The 17850-nt window shown below is 43.8% G+C and overlaps 1 protein-coding gene across 9 annotated transcripts in view; it reads right to left on the bottom strand.

The window, feature by feature from the left end:
- Positions 1-702: 702 nt before the first annotated feature.
- The window catches only part of LDB2 (LIM domain binding 2), a 343760-nt gene continuing 326612 nt past the window's right edge, over positions 703-17850 (bottom strand). The window contains exons 6-9 of one of the 9 annotated variants that reach the window (XM_079154262.1): positions 10907-11030; positions 7716-7867; positions 5054-5196; positions 1936-2068 (exon numbers count right to left, since the gene is read on the bottom strand). In XM_079154262.1, coding sequence (XP_079010388.1) covers positions 5092-5196; positions 7716-7867; positions 10907-11030 — 381 coding nt within the window. In that variant the 3' untranslated portion in view covers positions 1936-2068; positions 5054-5091. The other 8 variants (XM_079154264.1, XM_079154263.1, XM_079154261.1 and 5 more) reach the window with 8 other exon arrangements.

Here is a 17850-nt window from a genome sequence, read left to right as displayed (position 1 = left end):
GTTGAGAGTGGGGCCTTTAAGAAGTGGACGGTCCCCAGAGTCCTGTCCTCCAGAGCCCGTGAGTGTTGAGCTGTTGTCACGGGGCAGGTCAGGCATGGTGGGCTCCTGGTAAAAGGGCAAGGTTGCCCCTTTCTGTCTCCCTCTTTCCTCACCTTCACCCTCAGCCTTGTGCCGTGGATGGCACAGCAAGTCTTTACCAGAGGCTGGCACCTCGGTTGTGGGTTCCCGAACTGTGATGAGGAAATTTTCCTAAATCACCCATCTGTGGGATTCTGTTAGAGCAACATGAAACGGACGAAGGCTGGCTCCCCACTTGGCCCGGCATGTCCTCTGTCCCCAGGTGTGAAACCCAGGGCGGGCTGCTTTCCCGGGTCCCTCAGCGGCAGTGCAAGTGGGGCGTGCATAATCCAGACTGCGTCTGCCTGGGCAGCTTCCCGGGCCTCGGAGGATGGGCTGGCATGGTCCTAGGCTTCTGTCGTCCCTTGCCGTCTGTCTGTAAGCAATAAATCCATTTCATGTAACTCATGGCACCTAAGTGTGTTCAGTCTCCCCAGACTCAGACAAGTCAGTAGCTAGGGCACAGTGAACCTGCTTCACACAGCTTTCGTGATTTCACTCCATTTGGAGTTCAGACCGTAAAGCTAAGGTCAACTCTCATGGGAATGGTGAGCAGGTTGCTACAGACACACACAAATGGCCAGATTCACTTCCTTAGGTCATTAACACAGTTTATTATTGGCACATTACCAGTAAAGCATACATAAAATACAGCTGTTTTATAACACACGGAGCCACTGTGTCTTTACATGTGTGGAGGAACATATTAATATGCAAATGGAAAAATTAGTTCTCTTATAAAGTTTCACATAAATACACTGGAATAGTCCAAAATGAAAAGTCCCCATAAAAGAACCAGGTGAGGGCTTTACAAAATATTATACAAGAAATATACTATGAAAAGGAAGAACAGTCAAACTCAGATACAATTAAAAAAACACAAAAAAGTTTCAGATTTATTAAACTGCCCACAAAATTAATGGATTACATGGCTTGAAAATATTTGGATCAACAGCAACTTTACAAACGCATACATATTCTCAGGGTCCAATTGTCTTTCTTTACATAAAAAAAAAAATCTGCCTGGTGTCTTTGATGATAACAAGACATTTCTTGTTTCAGCTCTTGGGCTAAATCGAACCAACTCAGACTCAAGAACCAATCCACATCAGCTTGACCATAAGTTACCTGGCTGGACCCTCTTCGCTGTTGCCCAGTGGGAGAAAGGGGGAAAGGAAAAGAAAAATAAGGGTACATTTAAATTACTTTCCAAAAGCTGATTTTTTTCTTTTCTTTTTTTACTGAAACAAGAAACTCTCAAATGCAAGTCAAAAAGCAGAAAATATTTTACAATATTAAAAAGTCATCTGCAGTTAGGTTCGGCATATTAATGACATCCTGAGCACTGAGCACGCATGGACAACGCGGCCTTCGCTGGATGCATGGAAAGGAAACTCAACACAAACACGCTGATAAAACCGTGCCAGGAGACGTGCTAGCGTTTTCTCTCGTTTTAACTACCATCAGTGCCAGTATCTGTATTTCCCGTGAAGCCTTCCAAGGAAGGGTCATGGAAGTTTATTTGGAACGATCCTCTCAATTAAAAAAGGAAAAAAAAAAAATGCAAAAGAAAGAAGAACCAGATCGAAGTGGTTTAGAAATAGATATTTGCATGGAAAAGTTTTTATTTCTCCTCCTTCCGCTCCTGAAAGTAAAGATCTGCGATTGGAATGACATCCCCCCAGGCCTAGCGACAGTGGATCTGGTGCCGTGGGTCATCTTATTGGGAAGCCTGGGGCGGGGGGTTTTCTGATTTGGTCTCTTGCGTGGCGGGAGGTTTACTGTTCCATGGGCTGTTGTTCCCCAGGGCGGGTGAATTGTTGAAGTCCTCTTCGTCGTCCATGCCGTTGGCCGCATCATACTGCGTGTTTTCTAATCTAGTGATTAGCCTTTCGTCCTCGTCCCCAAACTCACCTCCCATCAGAGTTGGCTCTCCTACCACCATCACATCCTGTGAATAGCAGCTGACATTATTACAGGGAAACCTTGGGAGAGAGAAGCTCAGCTTAAAATAATAGTGGGAGGAGCTGGGAACCTAGGCCAGACACACTCTGTGCTGCACAACGGGGCCAAGTCTCAATGTCGGGGCCGAGACGCATATTTGATTTCTACAGGAAATAAACATCGCCTCCTGACGTGTAACAACCACGCGAGTTTATGTCCTTAGTGCGCAGCCTGACACCGGAGAACGAGCAATGCTAGCAATCTGCAGAAATAAAAAAATGGATTTTTCAAAATTAAAAAAATCCACGCTTTGAACTTGCTGACTCTGGGGACTTTGGAGAGGGCGGTGGAACCTTCTGCTGGGTGCTTTTCAATACCTCCAAAAATCCGCCACTTTTTTTGAGGGCCTGTGGGCGGCTTTGGAAACTAGTGGCGAACAGGGATCTGCGGAAGGTGCAATTCTGCAATATTCACGCAATTCATTCCAAATGGCCTTTTCTCTGTCCCAAGGATGGTATACATTTTAATTGAAGACAGAATCTCTCTTTTCTCTACTCAGTTAGGCCCTTTTATGCAGCCAATATCCTTGACATTCTGCTACTTAATTATGGTAATTAATTTAGGTAAAGTTTTCGATAAAAACAATGTTCACACTGATTTGACAATTTGCATAGCTAATTAAGTCATTAGCAAAAACCTGCTGATTGCCAACAAGCCCTGAATTTACCATCTGTTATTTCATGGTGCCTGTCACCTAGCCCCACACAGACAACCCTGCTACCAATCTGGGCAGTAAAGAGAACCAGTCCGTCCAGCTGGTTCCATAAAACGAAGATGAAGAGAGCTAATTATAATTACACTGATGAAGCGGGTAGTCATCAGAAATGGAAGTGGGTAAGAAGAATCCATCTAATCACTCCTTTAAGTACAAATTGTCCTTCCATGCAAACAAGAAGCCACCTACTGTAGCTGGGAGCTCTGTGGAGGCCACAGCTGGAGAAGCCCAGGGATGGGGCTCGGGGCGGCAGGGGTGGGGGCACACACAGGCACAGCTCTGGCCTTTTTGTTCAAAGGGGGCCATGTGAGATTGATGGGCAGCCTGGCCGTGGGTCAGGATACCTGTCAGGTGGATTGTTCTGGACAGGCTCTGAGTGATATTTCACTTAAAAGTGCAGTAACTTCGGGAGCTGGAACTACTGCTCTCAGCCTCCATAGAGCCCCAGAGCACAGTGCTGGGCCAGAATGTGGGCCGAGTCTCCTGGTAAACAGGCTAATTCAATCAGATGCTTTGACAACTGCACAGAAGTTCTTTTCGCTGGGGCTTTGCCAGGAAAAGGCATCTCTGGGTGGACTGGTGGAACGCTGTCTGTGCTCAGAAGGGCCAAAGGCATCCTCGGATCCCTCCTAGAATTCCGAAGGCGCCCGTTCAACAAATCTTTGAATCCCCACGTGGCCTCTGGGATAGAAAACCTTGCTTTGTTTATTTATTTCCCCCTCCCTTGACTTAGGTGAGATAATCAATAGGTTTCCAAACTCTGTTTTCTGACTAGTTGCTCCTATAAATTGATAAAAATGGGTTTTAAAGAGACATATCCCTGATGAAGGAAATGCAAAAAAGGGGAGCTCGGTCAACTCAGCAACAAAGGTGCTGGCAGGATATTGAGCTGAGTGCTTCGAAGAACGTATGTGCTAGGCAACAAAGAGCCGGAAATGACGCTGATGTGGAAGGAGACTCACAAGGACTTAAGATGAGATGCAAAACAGACACAGTCTTTTTGACTGGCAAGAATGACAGCAGGGTATTGGATGGAATGTGGCCACCACACAGACTGTGAACATGATTCAGTTATCTGGGCAGCTGCCATGTGAGCCACTGGGGGTGTTCAGGATAAAAAAGTGTCACTTAGTTACAGGCCTTTGGGAGGCTGCACCATGATGGGGAACAAAGGTAGGCAGGAAGGATAGAGCAAGACTGGCCAGAGCTCAGCAGGAGGGTTAATCTCATTTCTTGACTGGTTGCAGCACACTTTGAAGGCCCTGGAAAACTCATGCATTAGGTGTTACCAGGCAGGGAAAGGGTGTTAGAACCAACCACAAGGGTCCACGTTGGTATGACTCCAAGGTCATCTAGGGGAACTGGGAGGAGGGACATAATGATTTGAAAAACAGAGGAGAAAAACAAGAAGCAGCCGACTTAAGCGTGACTTTAGAAGAAAAGTCCCCAGCACTCCAGATGCATTCGTTTTATTAGAAAACAACAGTCATGCAAGAAAAGCTCTATGAACGTAGTGGTTCAAATCACTTCACATGGGGTGATGTAGGCCTGTGGGGACGGTGAATGTTTTTTTTTCCCTAGGAACAGTTGGGAAAGATGGCCAGGCACAGACATTTTTAGGCATCCTAAGCTCTGGAGATTTGCCACAATTACTTTACAGATTATAAAAGAAATATATCCGTAGGTCAGATACATAATTGTGTGTGTGTGTGTGTGTGTGTGTGTGTGTGGTGTTTGCATGATTGACAGGTGGCAAGCTGTATAAAGACTAAGAAGGCTGAGGACTTCATATATATGCACACAGACACTTGAGGCCACTTACAAACTCAGATGCACATTTCTCCTTGCTTCTTTCGAGCCTTGACACTAGGATAGTGGTTTTCTGTTCTGGCTGTCACAATTGTTAATTTGTTATCCTCACACAAAATGAATGGAGACATGAGGCACATTCTGGGCTTCCTCTCACTGGGGATGTGAGCCGCATCGCCCCCACCCCCACATCTCCAGAAGTCCCCCCAGGTTGGTAGGGAGAGTGCATTTCCTTCCCATCTCCAGCTCATGTGTCCCACAGAGACAACAGTGACCGGCTTAGAGTAGCCCGAGTGCCCTCTGCTCCCCGCAAGGCCGACCTCTGCTCCTGGGCTGGAGGCCTGGAGGTGCCGCCAGCTTTTCCCATTTCACATCTTCTCACTAAATCCCCGTGCAAGGACCACCAACCTCTGAGGAGGACTGGAAGTGACTCCTTTCAGGGCCCCTCAATGCTTCTCCTTAAATTGGCCAGAAGGGGTCACTGCTGTTGAATGACACAGGTCTCCATCCCTCCCAGGGTTGAGGCTGCAGTTCGGGATCGCTCCTAGCCCCTGCTCATGGAGTGAGAAGCAGAATCCAAGGATTAAACCCCACTCCTGGCCACACACACACATTGCTGCCGCAGCAGCTACACAGATCATGGTTGCCGTCCGTGGACAGGCAGCTACTGCCTGCAGACCCACTTCCGTTTAAACAGTAGGAGAGTGTCAATGATTCAGCAGGTAGACAGGGTTGAAGATGTGGTCACTGCAAGCTAGCCATGCTTATCTCTCAGTGTCCACTGAACTTGAAGGCATCTAACAATTTGCACATTTTTCTAACCTGTCTGTCTTCCCCGTGTCTCTAGGCCATCTGAAAATTTTATTTAATTACAATATTTTTAATTGCACAGTATGGGGATAATGCTGCAATTGAGCTGTCCCGCTGTAGTGGTGTCTTGCCTGCATAAAATTCAAAGGCTTTTAATCCATGAAGAACCCTCTTGACACAGGGCTCCTCCATGAAAGTGCAGTTGTTGGATGGGAGGACAGGGGCATAACACAACTGAAAAAATAGGTGCCCTTTGAAATAAAATGGAGAGGATTCCCATGAGACCAGATCTATCGAGAATACACAATGTGAATGTGTAGGCACAGCCCTCCCTAATGAGTGGCCACTTAACCCAGTCCAGGCTGAGAATCCTTTTTAATCTACTCTGAGATGGCAGGAGAGAGGAAACCTCTTGCCATCCCTAGATAAGATGTTGAGTTCTTCAGTGTCAATGACAGCACGGAGTCTTTTTTTTTTTTCTTTAAATATTGGTATCACCAGTGCCTGGCACAGTGTGAGGAACAGCAGGAGCTGAGAAAACACTTGCCGAACCAACCTGAATTCCTGCAGCTGTTGGGTGCTTTGGTAGCCATGTCTCACCTCTAGAATTCTCTGAAGTCTACTATCCTCATGTGCTAGAGGAAACTAACAAGTGCTCTTTGCTCAAACTCCTGTGCTAGAAGAATAAATGGGCTACTTGTGTACACTTCTTCAGTTAATTTATGTACATTGGGTGATCTTCTGTAGACATTTTCCAGTTTAGCCAGGAGATGGCACAGCATGAAGGTACCTTAATAGAGACTCAACTGTTCTCTCTTGGGGTTCCCCCCCCCCCCCGTTGAACTTCAGCGGTGATAGATACAAAGTCCTGCTCAGAAAATTCAGGACTATCTGACGATTATTTTGATTATGTGAGGACTACTATTCTTGGTTGTCTTAAAGTTAAAATGGCATCTTCCACAGCAGATGGCCATTATCTCTGTGACCCCTTCTCTCTAATGCAGTGGCCATGGACATCATACCCGCCACCATGAAAGATAAGGGAACATTCCTACTGGCCTGGGGAATTCTCAGGTACTGATGGGCCTGGTTTTGTTGAAAGAGAACTAACCAATAGAAAGTGAGAAAAAGTGATATGGGGACAGATTTGAAAGGTACCTTTGGAAGTAAGGGAAATTTCTGTGTAAAAGTCTACTCTTCCACGGAAAGAGATGGAACAGGATCAGAACGAGACAGGTGAGGACAGCAGAGTGAGGATGGAGAAAAGCGAGGAAGCCAGAGGTACGCCTGTGCTGGCAGAGGGAAGAACAAGAAATGGGCACACCTGGAGGACGTGGCACCTAGAGGGCAGCCAGGAAGCACCAAGGAAGGGTCAGGATTCAAACGACAGTCAGACACCTGGTGACAGGGTGATGTGACAAGGACAGAAGAAAAGGAAAACCCACAAGGAAACTTGGAGGGGAGAAGGGACGGTGGATGTTGGCAGGAGCAGAAGTTAAAAGAGACAGTCTGATGCTGGGCTGGGGAATTCGGATACAGGAAGGAATTGGGCAGAAGGGATGCAGTCCGAGAAGGATAATAGATGATAAGGACATTGCCTGCAGGGTCGCTATTTGGGGATGACCCGTAGCTTTTGGTTTCAGAGTTCGAAGAGGACCCCTTTAAGGTGGCCTGTGTCTAGGCCCAAAAACGAAAGAAAGGGGTCAAGGGATCAAGAGAGTTGAGACCAAACCAGGAGCTGATCCTCCCCTTGAGCTAACGACATGGGTACAGCAAAATCCGCTAAGCTGCATCTTTAGTGGCTGCAGGTTTATTACCTGAGTCTTAAAAGAAGACACCATGTTGAGAGGGCCCAGTCAAATTATAGTATGGGGCCTGGGCTCTGGGGCTAGCTTCCAGGGCTCACAGGGTCTCCTATGCCGCTGACAAGAGGCCCTAATATGCCACCAGGCATACTGCTAAGTGACATTTTAATTAAACCTTAAGTGACATATCTTCTGTCTGTGACTCTGATAGCTTTTTAATTCAGGTCCCACTGCAGGGCTGACTCTTAACACCCCCTTCTCATGCCCACTTGCGGGGGAAGTTTCCACGGAAGATTCCTTCCTTCCCTCCCACCGGGGTCCTTGCCTTGCCCCCTCCCCTACTGTGAACCTGCCCAGAATGTTTTATGCAGCTGAAAGAGGCTTTAATTCAAACCCCCTGCACAGGGCGACAGGCAAAGGCAAGATTTCAGGCCTAAAAGGAAAGCGAGACTTACAGGTACCTGACTGGACAGGCTCAGGTTTGCAGCCGGGGTCTTCTTCTTGCTGCCCGTGCTGTTGGCGTTGTTCCCAGCGCTGCTGTTGGAGGTGCTGCTGGTGGAATTTTTTCTTTTTCTCCTTTTGGTCGTGGGTTGCCTTGTGGGTTCTGCTGCAATAAGGAGAGGGAAGAAGGATCAGTTCCAGGGCAAAAGTATCAGGCACAGGATTTCGATTTTGTAAACTGAAAAGAGTGGACTACTTAAAAATCTTCCTTTTCTTGCAACTTTACAAAAAAGACCAAGGGAGAAAGCTGATGATTCATTTTTAGCACATAATTTGAGGAACTCTTTTCTTTTGCATATGGATGAAATAATTTTTTATTTTATTTTTCTACTTACATGTCTGCAATTTACTAGTATTATTTTAGGGATGAGCTGCAGGTACTCCTTCCATAATTTCATTCAAAACATTTTTACCACTAGAACATTTGGGAATTTTCTCCCCTTGGCCGGAAAGGACTGCTGGGATCCCTAGACTCTCCCAGGGTGAGAGTAGAGTCGAATGAGGGAACCAGTGCACAAGAGCAGCACCTACTGGCCAAGTATAACATTGCAGCCTACCTCTATTGCACCTTGATACTCTCAAGCAAGAAAGCAGCTTTCTCAACTGAGCCTTCAGGAATACCAAGGGTTTGGACTCTGGTGTTTTATCGATGCTACTAACTTCAGGATCTCTAGGGAAAAAAAGTCTTATATGTGATATAACTAGCATATTAATGAAGGGAGCTAATCCTATTTAAGAAAGATCCTACTCAGAAACAGAAAAACATTTTGCATCTGAAGAATGGACCAACCCCTTAATGACATGTGGTAAGAGGAATATTGTTAATTTATTTGCTTATTATGTACAGAATATTACTTCGTGTAGCACAATTCTATGCATCAACTGTTTTATATTCATAACAACCCTATTTAGGTACTTTTACTTATAATCTTTGTCTTATAAAGGAAATCTTCAGAGCTTTTTCCATGCAGTTACTGAATAAGGTGGAAATGGCAAGTAAGAGGACTCTTTTTGCTAACCCAATTTTAGACCTGACTCTGAAAATGAGGAGGTAAGACAGAGCCAGTGGAACTTAATGAGTGGTCCTCCTAACGTCTTCTTGACACACCTGTGGTGCTTCTGATGGACACAGAGAGGGATCACCTTATAAGGCTCATTTATTTTCTTTCTTTCTCCCTTTTTTTTCTCTCCTTTAGCTCTGGGGATTTAACCCTGAGGTGTTCTACCACTGAACTACATTGCTAGGTCTTTTTATTTTATTTTGAGGCAGAGTCTACTTAAGCTGCATTGGCTGGTTTTGAACTTGTGATCCTCCTGCCTCAGCCTTCTGAGTGACTAGAATTATAGGCATTCACCACCACCCGGTTTGTAAAGCTCACTTCAAAGACTATTTATTCCATTAAGTTATCCTTGACTATGATGATCAGGATGGGATTATGTTCTTATTTATCTACCAATTTTTGTCTTCAAGAATAATTTTTTCCTTTTACTCAAAGTTTTTACCCATAGGGTTTTGGGTGTTTATTCTGAAGGATGATAGAAAGAAATAGAATTGTTCTAGATCATGAAGTTAGAAGGAGACTTAAGTTGACATTTTATAGTCAATCAGGTATTCAGGTCTACCTCTGATAAGCATCATCTTGTTTTGATGTTAAGAATGTAAATAAGCTATCTTTTACTTTGCATTTATGCTTTGTTTATAAAATTTGGGGTGAATGCATCTAAAATGCATGTGCTAGATAACACCCATTGGTAGCAAGTGGCTATGGAAGTGAAATCATGGATTTGAAGACAGAATCTTTTTTGTTTTACACTCCTCCTTCATTTGTTAGCTATGAGACTGACTTTAGCAAATCACTACCTTCAGTCTTAGTCATCATTATATAAAATGTGGATAAGAATAAATATCTCGGGGCTGGGGAGATAGCTCAGTGGGTAGAGTGCTTGCCTTGCAAGCACAAGGCCCTGGGTTCAATCCCAGCACCACAAAAATAGATGAATAAATAAATAAATAAATAGCTCATAAAGCTGTGAAGAGTCAATGTTTTGGACTATTTCTGTGCTATACCCACAGTGGTTGCAGCAGTACCTTCTGCATAGTAGGGCTCAATAAATAATTGTTGAATGAATGAATGAACAATGCGAATTATATATGAATATGTTGGAAAACGTAGGTGCTCGGAGTATCTAGTGGGTGAATAGGTGTTTTTTAAATTTTTTCATAAAATATTATTGATATTGAGAGAGAAAATAAGGCCAATTTAAGCATATTTAATATACTTGAAAAATAAAATTCTGAGTGTCTAAAATTCCCCTAGGATGGGAATGCAGTCATACTATGTAAAATAAAATCTATTTTATCAACTTTCTAAGTATGTCCTTGGTTAAATCTTCTATATCCATTTTATAGAAAGCCCCTGGCCAATGCCAGGGGAAGGTGATGGTTATATTTTGTGATTCAGAAAGCTATGTGTCTCGTGTCAATAATTACTCTTCATAAAAATAATTTTTAGCGAATGGACATGTTTTGCTTTTATGATCAATGAGGCTCAACACAAGCCTGGGAGTGAAAATGTATTAGATAGAAAGACAATTAACGATGACTTGAAGCAGTAATTTCAGAACCCCAGCAGGAGACTACAGTATGTAAACCGCAGTCCAGGCAAGTGAGAGAAATGGAGTCTTTTATGTCTTCTCTTCATAATCAGAGTTCCTTTTGATATGTTTTAAAAATAGAGCAAACTTTATTTATATTCCCTTCCCCCCTCTATCCTCCCTTACCCTCTCTCTTTCTTCCTTTCTATCATTTTTAAAAAACCAAAACCCAAAAACATTAGGCCACAAGAAGCCAGAGGTCAGGTTCAGTGGTATAATCACTGGATTGGGAGTCTGAAAATCCTGGTTTTGACCTTGGTTTCGCGGATGACCTTGAACAAGCCATGCTACTCCCCTGGGTTTCGGGTCCTCACCTGGCCAGGAGACTATACGTCATCTGTAAGGATAACTGCTCTTTGGAAGTTTGATGTCTCTATGTCCAAAATCATGGTCAGAGTGTCCCTAACAAATGACTTTCTGATAAAGTTGTGATCGCTTTCTTCCCTCTCACATCACTCCATCCCCAGAAGAGTGAAGAAGGAGCGTGTACCTGGCGGTGCCACCATCCGCTGCCACTTCTGAAACAAGCAGGTCTTCAGGCAGTCTCGGGGACTGAGGTTGTAGGTTTTGTGTCTGGACATCAGCTCCTGCATTGGCTCCAGTATTACACACAACTGCAAGAAGTCCAAAGACATCGGTGTTCCGCTACTTGATAATAATGATCACAATAAACAAACAGCTGGAATTGTTTAGGGGTACTTTTCTTTCCTTCCCTGGTTTTCATTTTCTCTATATAAGTTTTTGGGGAAAGAAATGTTACCAATGCTTGATTATAGGCACTTAATTTAGTATCATTTATACTATGATATTATAGCTGAATGTGATTTACACACACACACACACACACACACACACACACACGCACATGCACACTCTCTCTTCCTGCACAGACTACGGGTTATACACATGTAGCTCTATTATAAATTCAGATGAGTCTCCCTGGTTAAAGAAAAAAGCTCTCTTCTGTGGAGTGCAGCACGCTCTGCTCTGATTTCTCCTCTGGCTCCTGGCTGTTGTTCTTGTTTGTATAACCACACACTGTGAGTTACAATGCTAGTTTATGCAGATTATCTGGCAGTGAAATCCATCTTTGAAACTTTGGAGAAGAGAGTGGCAAGCTCAGGTATTTTTCGATTTTAATTCTTACAGAGGCAGATGATGAATGCTACTTTCTTTTTATTCATGTGCTCATTTGTATTTCGCACATGATGATAATGTAAATAACACGTGCCAGCATTCATTCCATGCGGGAGGTTTTGCTGTGGTTCGGCGGGTAGTCAGCTTGTTTTCTCCTTTGGATAGATTTTTCAGCTTTACTTTGGTCCAAGACATCTGATGACAAGGATTAATGAATGCAACAAAAGGTAAAACCATTTAGGATAACACCGTAGACTTTCCTGAATCCCTTCTCAGTTGCAATCTTATGAGACTATCACCGCATCGAGAGAACTATATCTACAAGGCAAAGCCCCCAAATTGAAATGCTACATTCATCGCCATTGCAATTACAGTGATAGAAACATTGGCACTGCATCTGCCCATGTGAAAAAGCATCGTTTCATCATGGAAGACAGATGTCCAGTCTCCAGGTTCGGAGTCCTACCTTCCTTCCAACCCCTTCCCAAAGTCAGCCTTCACCTTTTGCACTACCCTGGAGGCCACGCTGCTTTTGCCCACTGGGTTCTTCCCTCTCCTCTTCCCAGCTAAGGCTTGTTTATCTTTGAAGACATGGTTCCTTCTTTCCCCCAGATGTGCACCTCTTCTGGCACAGGCTGAGTCTGTGCCTCCCTACACTTTGTCCCATGGCGCCCTGCCTTTTCTGCTCCATGGGTCTTTGCGTGCTTTGTAACCATCTGCCTCTAAGCCTGTCTTTTCCACTAGACCATGAGTTCTTGGAATGCAGTGGCTGCCTTTTATCTCTGTTCCCAGGTTTGGCTCAATCGAGTGGATACATTTAAAGAGCAGTTGATGGAGAGATCCTCTGCTCTTTCTAGGCCAATGTTCCTAGAAGTGTGGTCTAATGAATCTCTCTCTCAGAATCCAGTGGACTACTAAAAATGCAGACTTCCAGGTTCTGTCTCTTCTATTTCCCTGAGTCTGGATGTGAGACCCTGAATGAACATTTAAAACACCCTTGTAATTCTGATAAGCACAGAGTTTCAGTCCACTGCCCTACAGATTCTGAGCTTTAGAAGAGAGAACCGAGACAGCAAGACACACACAGAGCCCAGTGGTTTCCAGCTCTAGCTCCAGTCTCTCCTCACTTAGTCCCACTTTCTCATGCACCTTTCCTTCCTCCTCAGGTCTAAGTAAGATAATCAAGTTTTATCTAGAAAGATTCTTCAGCCCTCTCTATCTATGGTCCTCAGTTTGCTAAAACCACTATTCACAGTTGAGAGCCAAGTGTAATTTCCTTCCATTTGTAGTTTCTATAAAGCAAGAGAGCAAGATTTCAAAGACTGAGCAACACACGTACAATGTGCACCACGGGACAAAGCCACTCAGTCCCAGGGAATCCCACATTACAAATTCAGAAAAGTAACAAGACTGGAATCTTCTATCTTGTGTACTTCCTTGCTTACCTTGGAATTTGTTTTGAAATCTAAAACGTCAATAAAGAAAAAGTCTGTGAAAGAGGCAGAATTATTGTACAGTGGGTTCTGTATTCCAGCACAGTGAAGGGTACTTTCCCCCTATTAAGAATTCCTTGAGGTCAATCGAAGTATCTTCAAATTACAGAAAAGCTCACTGCCTTCACCAGCTACTGTTCATCAGACCAGAAGGATCTCACCATCATCTCTACAAGTACATCTGAGAATGACTCATCCTTCAAGGTAGAACCACTGCTAGCTCAGGGTCAGCAGGTGTCTGCATCCATTATCAAGCATAGACATAAGAAAATCTGTCAGGGAAGTTCTAAGAACTGGGAAACAATTTTTAATTAAAAAAAGTTTAAAAAGGTTTTCAAATTACATCCTTTTGGTTCATTTTCCTTTCACTGTAAATGAGCTTGCCATGGATATAAAATACACGGGTAGAGTAGCCAAAGCACAGGATTACAAACTCTGACATCTGGGTATGGATTCTGACTCCACCACAAGTGTCTATCATTGAGAGAGCTTCTTAATAATGCTGGGTCTCAGTTTCACCTGCAAAACAATACCCATCTTATACATTATGAGAATCTGAAATACCATGTCTAATGCATAAGAGTTCAACACTCTGTAGGTATTATGATAGACTATTAGCAAGCACAGCATAGATTACAAAACAAACCACATTTCTATTGCTTTAAATCAATGGGCATTTATTGAGTTTCATCCTTAGTGTCAGGCACAAAGGTGTCCTAAGTGGGGACACAGAGATAAGAAAAGCATAATCTCTGCTCTCAAAGAGCATTCTGCCCCCATAAGCATATAAGAAACCTATCCCAAGTTCAGTCCCAGTGTCTTAGGAAATTGTATCTCTCTGAAGCAAGTATTTTTTATTATATGACTAGTTAGATAGCCAAGATGACCTGTTTGGACCTAGGGAGAGTGCCCAGCGTCAAACAGCTTCTGCACCCAGAGAGCTGTGTTTATTGTGAAAACCATGAGCTCATTATCTCTTTCTTTTTTATGGTAACTTTTCTCTCTGGTTTTTGGGAAACATTTTTTTTTTTTTTTTCAGGAGTTAATCCTCAAAATCTCTCTCTTCCCCTTTAATGTCAGAGTATCTTCCCATCATTGTAACCGACCCCAAAGGAGCCTGCCTCTCTGAATACTAATACACAATCCCCAAAGCCATTTTCCTTGCAGGGGAGCGTTCTTGGGCTGGAGAGGCAGCCCCTTATTCGCGTATGTAGATGAGAACTCCTCTCTGCTGAGCTGTGTAGTGGCTTTGCTGGGCTGTGGGCTGTAGGTGGCAGAACTAACTCGGATATGAGCCTGCCTTGTCGGGCAGCAAGCCATGCATCTTGGCAACAGCAAAGACCTGGGGCGCTATGAAATGAAACCGGGAAGATGGTTGGGGGAGTGGGCTCCTGTGGTGAATGACAGATCTTTTTGGAGTTGTGATTCTTGCTGCTCCTAGCGTCACAGACCCTCTTAGAGAATTTGGAGAAGGCTAGGCAGCCTTTCAAATTTTGTACCAAATTTCTGGAGGTTGATGAATCCTCTACAGCCCCATCCATGGACTCCAGTAGTGTGCTGTTAGGAGTAAGTCTGAACCGGGCAGGCTAGAATATATATGTGCTGTCTCCTTATGCTACATGTCTCACACACACACACACACACACACACACACACACACACACACAGACACACACACACGCATGCACACACGCATGCACACACCCCACTCACATGCACATGAATGGAGCTCAGCATCAAAACACAAAGCCCTTTGAGTTTGAAGAACAATTTTATCCACAAAGTTCAGTTTATACGAAGTTCCCAGTGGAGCAGGATCTTTGCCTGTAAAGAAAGGCTGTGGCCAGTGTGTCTGCAGCAGTGTGCCTACAGGATGGCGATTGAGTTCCGTCACCTCCTGCAGCAGTGCTGGAGGGAACCCTGAGGGACCCCAAGACACTGTGGGAAAACTAGGAAGCAGAAAGCCTGAGATCACTCTTCGACTATGAAGCCCCTAACTATGTGATATCTGCCAAGGCCAGTTAGTATTGCAAACAAAGCCACTGCTCATCCTGGCAAAACTCTCAGGACAGCGTTCTGTAGATTGAGTCAGAGTTTTGGGCCAGGCTTTCTCCCCTATACTTCTGACATCATTTTCTAGGAATCTGGACCCACACTGACTCTGTTGTGGAATTCGCTAATCACAACAGAGGCTTACTGAACAGGTAGATGGATGGATGGATGGATGAATGGATGATAGATAGATACATAGGTTGGCCAGATTAAGAGCACGGAGATGCTTGTTGGTTGCAGACAAATCAGGCATGGTCCTGAAGGTTTAGAAGTGACCAATTTGTCCATTTGATAAATGACCGGTTGTGTCCTCTGTGCAGCATCCTTGGCTAAAATGCACATGGATGTCCTGACCAGGCAGGGACAGCTCCACTCAGTTCCAGGAGGCTGCCTTCTCATACTAACAGAGGCCTCGCAAGTGCAGATGGTGTGCTGTTTCACTGCTGGTGTTTCCATCGGCCGCTCTCCTGGAAGAACTTGCTTCTCTTCGGAGGCACACTCACACTCATTCTTCTGGAACTGAAGGAAGAGCTGGTGCTTGGCAGTTGGCTGTGGACTATGAGAAAGTGAGTGTCCTGGGCTTGGCCTTTGGTAATGTTCCAACCTCCGCTCAGTCTCTATGGCCAACACATTGTTTTTCTTTTTTACGGGGCATTAGTAGTTGTACATAATGGTGGGATTGCTCCATATTAGTACGTGCACACAATGTAACAATATAATTTGGCCATTATCTTTTCCCAGTGCTTCGCTCTCCTTCAACCCTCTGGTCCCCTTCCTCTGTTCTACTGACCTCCCTTTACTTTTCAGGTGACCTCTCCCTACCTTTCATTTTCTTTTTTTCCTCTAGTTTCCCCATATAAGAGAAAACATATGACCCTTGACCTTCTGAGCTTAGCTTATTTCACTTAACATAATGTTCTCAAGTTTCATCTATTTTCCTGCAAATGACATAGTTTCATTTTTCTTTATGGCTGAAAAAATCTTCATTGTGTATGTATACCACATTTTCTTATCCATTCATCTGTAATGGACACCCAGGCTGATTCCACAGTTGGACAGTTATGAATTGAGCTGCTGTAAACATGGATATGCATGTATGCTGATTTTAATTCCTTAGGATAAACACTGAAGAGTAGTATAACTGGGTCATATGGTGGTTCCATGCCTAGTCTTTTAAGGAACCTCCATACTGATTTCCATAGTGGCTGCACTCATTTACAGTCTCACCAACATGTAAAAGTATTGCTTTTTCTCCACATCCTCTCCAGCATTTATTATTGTTTGTACTTTTGATGGTGGCTATTTTGACTGGTGTGCGATGAAATCTCAGTGTAGTTTTGAGATTTCCCTAATTGCTACTGACGTTGGACAATTTTTTCATTTACTTGTTGGCTGTTTGTATTTCTTTTGTGAAGTGCCTGTTTAGTTCATTTACTCATTTATTACTTGAGTAATTTGTATTTTTGTGCCACAACACTTTTATTCATCTTTGTTCAATGGCACACTCTAAGTGTGAACCACCTTCTCTTTGTACCTAGGACATCTTAGGGATGCCAGGTAGGCACCTTGCTCAGGACTTTGCTCAGGAATTTTTTCTTGCCTACAAGGTCCCTCTCCTCTTTTCTAATCATCTTACTTACACTACAGCTCATGGGCCAAATCAGGCCATGTCTACGGATTGTCTATAGCTTCGTGATACAACAAAGTTGAGTAGTTAAGGAGTCCATACAGCCCACAAACTCCCAAATATTGCTCTCCTGCCCTTCAAAGAATGTCTGCAGAACCCTGACCTAAACCAGTGCTATTCTAAGGAGGTGGATTGCAAGAGACTTGGGAGGATGGATGGAGGCTGAGCATCATCCCATTCACTGCTGTCTTCATTGAGAAAATTTTCCATTAAAAAAGCATAGACTGATCTAAACAACATTCCCAGAGACATAGGTGATTTATATCCTAGAGAAAGCTCCTTATCTGTTGTGGTCTAATAGAAGTTTGCAGGTGGGTACTGGCTGGAAAATCACATCTGAGTCACACCAATCTGAACCACTAAAGTCCTTGCCAAAGTCCAGTTCAAATTCCACCCTTGTCTCTGACCATCTCGGCCTGCAAGAGACTCTTTGGCCTCTACAGTACTTATTATGAGTCTCTGTAATCCCAGTGTCTATATTGGCATTGGGAATTGTCTTTTCTTGTGGACTTGTTCATCTTCTTTTCTATGGCAAGCTATGTTTCACTTTTATCTCCTTTTTATTTAACACAGTATTAGGTATACTCAAATATTTGTTGAGTCATAGCTTAATAATAGCTATGAACTACCTAGTCTACATCTGTCCCTGGAGTATGTACCTTACACATACTAATTATATCATTAACCCTCATCACCTCCTGGCCCACTTTTACAGGTGAAGAAATTCAGACCCAGAGCCATTAAGTCATCCAGAGCTGATAATGAAGCGTGTGACTCTTACAATGTATCCAAGGTAATACAGCTCTCTGAAGAGCAGGGAAAATGGTGTTTATCTGGCTCCAACCCTGTGCTTTAACTCAGAAATGCTAAGTTCTTAACTTCTGATAATATGAGTGGCTTGAATTGTTTTTAAGATACTGAATTCAAAGACTTTCACCATCTTTGGTAGTGCCTTGCACACAGCATTGATCTATATACATAGTGATATGTGAAGGATGCTGGTTTGGAACCATATGCATTGGGGCTCAGACCACAAAGTCTGCCATTTACAAGCTGTAGGTTCTT

The sequence above is a fragment of the Sciurus vulgaris genome, assembly GCF_902686455.1.
Source record: "Sciurus vulgaris genome assembly, chromosome: 9".
Lineage (NCBI taxonomy): Eukaryota > Metazoa > Chordata > Mammalia > Rodentia > Sciuridae > Sciurus > Sciurus vulgaris.
Note: the sequence above shows the minus strand (reverse complement) of the source record. Positions and strands in the feature narration are given on the sequence as shown.